This window comes from Cebus imitator, unplaced genomic scaffold, assembly GCF_001604975.1.
Source record: "Cebus imitator isolate Cc_AM_T3 unplaced genomic scaffold, Cebus_imitator-1.0 Scaffold42, whole genome shotgun sequence".
Taxonomy (NCBI): Eukaryota; Metazoa; Chordata; class Mammalia; order Primates; family Cebidae; genus Cebus; species Cebus imitator.
Window position 1 is genome coordinate 17,660,761 of NW_016107357.1, and position 6,000 is coordinate 17,666,760.

General features: G+C 34.6%; 1 protein-coding gene across 1 annotated transcript in view; it reads left to right on the forward strand.

Moving 5' to 3' along the window:
* Positions 1 to 6,000, forward strand: part of RYR2 (ryanodine receptor 2) — a 787,527-nt gene that overhangs the window by 282,764 nt on the left and 498,763 nt on the right. The window contains exon 3 of the mRNA XM_037737814.1: positions 4,688 to 4,792. Within this exon, the coding sequence (XP_037593742.1) occupies positions 4,688 to 4,792 (105 nt within the window). The remainder of the gene's footprint in view (positions 1 to 4,687; positions 4,793 to 6,000) is intronic.

The following is a 6,000-nucleotide window of genomic DNA, read 5'->3' on the forward strand; positions in this document are numbered from 1 at the left end:
ACACAGTAATAATAAGAAGGATGGTGGCTTAATGTGGCTTATATAGTCCTAAATTATTGGTTGTTATTCAGTTAAGGTAATGACATGTTTCAATAGGTTTTTAAGTGGGTTAGGCAGATACGTATCTGGAAGCCAAATAGTTTGATGGATACTTCAGTTGGAAACCTAATTGATTTTACATAGCCTCCCCAGAGCCAGCAAAGCCAGATGCTGCTTTGTGGTTACTCTTGAGGTTTTCTTTCCTCTCTAAGAGAATATGACGTTTGCCAGGCAGGGGAGGATGGTGATCAGTTGAAAGAAAGAGAGAGAGAGAGAGAGGGAAGGAGTGAGAGAGAAGAGGGAGAGAGGAGAGGGAGCGAGTGAGCGCACATAGCCATGCTACCAGCCTAAAGTCTGTTACCTTTCCCAAAGTATACACATCCTGATAAAATTGGTGTTGTCTCCATATAAAAAGCATTATTAACCTCCTGCCAGCTTGCTTTGGGCACTATTCTGGGTAGAATAGATAGACACAGACCTTTAGACAGACCCAATCTCTTTCTGTGATTTAATTTTGCATTGCAAGTAAACGTCGAATGTGATGTGTAAGAGGCAGGTCGGTATACATGCTGAACTGCCATTATTGGTTTTGTGTTCTGATGTGATCCGGATATGGCAAAGCGCTTACAATGCAGAGCATACTATGTGAAAATTGTCATCATTGAGTAGCGCACTCATAGTAAGGGTGAGGAAAAGTCTTACATATTGAAGTTCTAAAAATTAACTTCCTCAGTAATAAGACTTGAGCAAAAACAAATTAAGACTAAGGAAAAGATGATAATTTGCAAATGCTTGCAAATGGGAGCCTCTACTCTACATGTTTGTAGAATGTTTTACCTTACCTGCCGTTCCTGGTGTTAGGAATCATTTTGGTTTGGGGCCATTTGTCAAAGCTGATATTTGATGCATGAATAAGGCCCTTTATTTTCCAGTGATGCTGCTTTATTTTTGGGAAGTTGGAACAAAGGCTCAACATGCTACCATGGATATAACTGTACAAGTTTCAGTGTTCTTTGAAGACATACACATCTAAATGAAGAAATGCTTCATTTGTTGCTTTAAAAGTTACCAAATTACGCTGATGATTCTGTTACCTAAAATAATGAGACCATTTTTCTTTAGAGGAAAACAGACAACACTACAAAGTTCTGATGTGTACTGTTTTAAGTTTTCCTGAAAGGTAAACACTATTTTTTTTAAAATGTCTCAGCTTTTCTATTACATTTGTGTGTGTAGGGGTAGCTGGGTACAAAGAGAAAGAGAAGGCATGGTGAAGGTGACTAAGAACAAATTGGGTGGCATGTGTAAGAGACAGAGAAATGCCTTTGAAGATTGTTAGCGTGTTTATTTATGCTAACTCCCACCATTTGGAAAAATATCTATAGGAGGCTCGTTGCTCTGTGGAAAAATAAAATTCATTTGACAGGATTAATTCATTTGAAACCCATGTGATTTTCAAGGATCTTTAAAATAATATGAAATATTATAGCAATCCTTTAACATTTTGCTCTAAGTGAGGCATGAAACAATTGAAATGCACCCGGAATATAAACTTTTAAATATTACTGGAAACTGTCTTTTCTTAACAATACTGGAAGATTTTGGATGTTGTGAACAGGTGCATAGTTATAGATCTGTGTTTTTAAACACTATTTGTACAAAGTAGATTCCATGCAAGAACTGATTTTAAGAAATGAGTGGTGCTTCACAATTTCCAGAAATGGAGAGGAATTACAGTATGCAAAACTAATGATAATTGCTCACTTATTTTAAGTTCTTTTTATATTCTTGATACTGTGATAATCTCTCTACATCTCATTTATTCATAACAACCCTATGAGAAGGGTATAATTATTATCCATTTTCTTTAGGGAAGGAAACCAAGGATTATAAAAGTTAACAGCTGATAAGTAATGAGGCCAGCATTTTTGCTTAGGTGGTCTGTATACAGGATCCATGCTCTTAACTGTTAGGATATGCTGATTCTAAAGCAATTAATGGATATTTGTCTGAAATCATCAGTCTAACAGCATGCTGAAAACAGCTCTGACAAACCGCCAAGAGTTGATTGTGAGATATTTTGGATTTTTGTAAGCCGGTTTGTAAATGTTGATACTTTGAAATCAGCAGTGATTGGAGTATTTACACCACAGGAATGGGCAAATGCTACAAATCAAGGGATTTTTTTTTCGAATCAGTTCACCAGCACACTATTTAATAACATAGTGCTCTGTCAGCACTGCCAAAGTATAAACCCTCACATTTTCAATGGATACAAGTGAAATAAAACCTTACATTAACAGATTTTCTTTTTACATAGCATTTGTCTTGATCTCAGGAGGCTATAATTAGTATGATTAGAACTTTAAAAATTAAATTTAAAAGCATTTTTTCCTAAATTTCATAGTAGAAGAGAGCCCTTTTCCTAGTCTTCAAACTTTTATATGAGGATTTTAGAAAGAAAGCCCTTTTCTGTCCAACTGCAGAATGTCAAAGCAGTTAGCTGCGCCAGATTTGAGAGTACTCTTTGCTGGCTGAAAGTGTTGGAGCAGGAATGGAAACTGATCGAGTTGGGTGAACAGGAGCCCGTGATAGGAGGATGGCAGAAACCAGAAAAGGAAATTTTATTTTAAAAATCAACAGAACAAAACATGGGAACGAGGTGGATTTGTGGGGTATGCGTAAGCTTTGTGGCCTTATTGTGAACATCATTTATCCATAAAATAATTTTAGCTTTAATTTTGGAACTCCATTACTTAATTCTTCCTTGCAACCATAAAGCATCATTTTATGCTGCTGATGAAAAATTATTCCAATTGTAGTGGTTCAATTTAATAAAAACTTAAAACAATGTAAATTGTAATTTTGATGCATTGCATCAGCTTATCAAATTTATCCTCCTAATGTTCTTTTTATGAGAAAGACATAACCTGCTTACATGTTGTGTTTAATGTATTTGTAATGTTCTTCTGTTGTGAAGATCCTCCTTTGAACATTTGCTTGGACCTGGTTGGACTGCATACTGGATCATGCTTATCTAAGCAAAAGCATACAGGATTCATAACTTACCGTTCTAACTCACCAGTTAGTTATTTTTTGTTATTTGTCTTTATTGGAAAACATTTCCATAAATTGAAACAAAAGAAATAAATGCACTCACAATTTAACCACACAAATGGAATTATTTTCCTTTATTTTACTTTATTTTATTCTTATTATTATTTTAGTGCTCAGTAAGCATATTTGCTGGTGGCATTGATAATTAAATTTTTTTTTCATTTACATAGGTTATAGGCCCAAAATGATGTTGAGATCTTTGAAGATTTTGCTTCCTTTCTATGTAAAATTACAGTCACATTACAAAAATAGGAAAAAAACTTAACATGAAAATGGAGTTCACCACCTGGGCTGTCAATGGCACTGTATTTTTTTTTATTATTATATGTTAAGTTCTGGGGTATACGTGTAGAATGTGCAGGTTTGTTACATAGGTATACATGTGCCATGATGGTTTGCTGCATCCATCATCCCATCACCTACATAGCATTAGGAGAAATACCTAACGTAGATGATGGGGTGATTGATTTTACTTTTATTTGTGGAGACAGGGTCTTGCTCTGTCCCTTAGGTTTGTGTACAGTGGTGTGACCATGGCTCACTGCAGCCTCAAACTCCTGGGGCTGAGCATTCTTCCTGCCTCAGTCCTCTCAATTGTTGGAGCTACAGCCATGTGCCTTTTTTTAAATAAAAAAAATTAAAATTTATATAGATTAATATTTAGGAAGTTCAAGTACAGCTCTTCTACGTGCACATATTGTGTAGTGGTAAAGTCTGGGCTTTTAGTGCACTCATCACTTGAGTCGTGAACAGCCAGTCAGCTCTTATCCTGGTTCCTTCACCTTCTGAGTTGAGATTTTTGAGAATTTGCAGTGTATTGGTTGAGATAGAAGTTTAAGAGAAAGAGAAGAGAAAACAAACGGAGGATGAAAAAATAAAGCAATATACATACACACAGAACAGTTGCCAAATGACCATACTCTGAGTTAGAGGCAAAATATAGCGTCCAGCTTGAATAAAACGAAGTAATTGCCATGTTTGTGGCTAAGGAGAAACTTGTGTCTGTGAATATTTTATACTATTTCAATTTTATATTTGCTTGACTTTGATATTAATTTGAGACGTGTTATTTTTCTGTCCTTTACTTTTTATTAAATTTTTTTTTTTTAATCAGCAGACTGAAAGGTAAGTTAGAAGTGAAGGCATAAGAGTCAGATAAATGTGGATTTTAATCCTTAGCGTGGAAATTTTACAACTCTGTGACTTTGGAAAAGGAACCCAACTTCTGTTTCTCCTGTTCACACAAGTGATAGTAATAATCCTTACTACAGATGACCACAGGAGCTCTAGACAGAGCTCCCAAGACAATGCATTGCAGAGTAAGCACTCAATAAATGGCAGCTGTTGCTGTCCATGGTGGTTGAAATGTATTAAATGTGAGGAGTAACGACAGTGTTTCTTGATGATTGGGGAACGTGCGGTGGAAAGTTGACAAATACTCTATGAAAGAAACTGGAGCCTCCTAAGGTAAGCTGGGTCTGGATGCTTGATGAAGATGACGCTGCTGATGGCTCTTCCTCTTTCTGTGCAGAATGTACCCCCAGACCTCTCCATCTGCACATTCGTGCTGGAGCAGTCCCTCTCTGTCCGGGCCCTGCAGGAGATGTTGGCTAACACCGTGGAGAAATCAGAAGGGGCAAGTACCATATTTATGTCAACTTGTAGTATTTTAATGAACTCACCTACTATAGGAACAATTTCTTTCACAGGTGTCAGAGATTTTCTTTTTGCTGAAATAAGTCAATGCCCTTCAGTTGGAATTTCCTTATCTTTGACTTTCTGCTTTATCCAGCATGTTTGTGGTGTCTTGAAAACTTAAAAAAAAAAAAAATCCAACTTTGCTGTGATCTGTGTCACTAGACCTTGTGCTTATTATGTCTGTGGTTTAAAATAGACCGTTCTTTGAGCATTTCTGTGTCTCCTTACATTTTCAGAGCTGTTATTGTTATTTTAACTCATAGCTTTATGCATGGCTATTTGTCATTAACCTTTATTTCATTGTCAAATACCTCTCGCTATGTGATTGTGCTCTGAGCTTCTTCCATGGCAAGTAAAATTTCATGGCACTGTTATATATTTTAAGTAACCAAATTTTGGTGATAATGGCTTTAGTCAATTGTAATTTTGCAAACAGCTAATCATTTTCTTCTGAAAACTGAAATTGTTATGTGGTTTAATGCAGGTATTTTTCTTTCAAAGCCTGGTGGGTTATTTTCTATGAGACTTGCTATGACTGACATCTGAGCTGTTTTAACCAATTTATTAAAGTTTAGAATTCTGCAGGAGGATTAATGGTCAGATTTTCATTTTGAGGTTTTTAATTTTTATTTTTAGTACTGTAATTACTGGTTTAATATATTATTTCCATAAATAAAACTGAAAATTTTATTTTCCATTATTGATCTATGTACTGCTGTTGTTATTCATTACTCTGGTCTGTATAAGTAAAGAGATTAAAAATGATAATACATAAGTGATTATTGATAGAAATGTGTTATAAGTCATAACATTTTAATCAGCCTTGTAGTTTTTAAGATTTTAGTGTCATGCAACTTAGGACTTTACTTGACTTGTGGATTAATTCTAAATTAATTTAAATTTTAGCAGTATACTATTAAGTAAGGAAAGGAAACTTCAGTGATTTTTATTTGATATTAGACTAAAAGTTTATTATACAAAAAGCTTCAAATATGTTGTATTTTAGTTTTTCAGGTTCATTTTTGTTTACGACAAAGTTTGAAATTATTAAGATATATACAATTTCTTTTAAAAATTTCTGTTCTTTTTTTTTTTTTTTTTTTTTTTTTTTTTTTTTTTTTTTTTTTTTTTTTTTTTTTTTTTTTT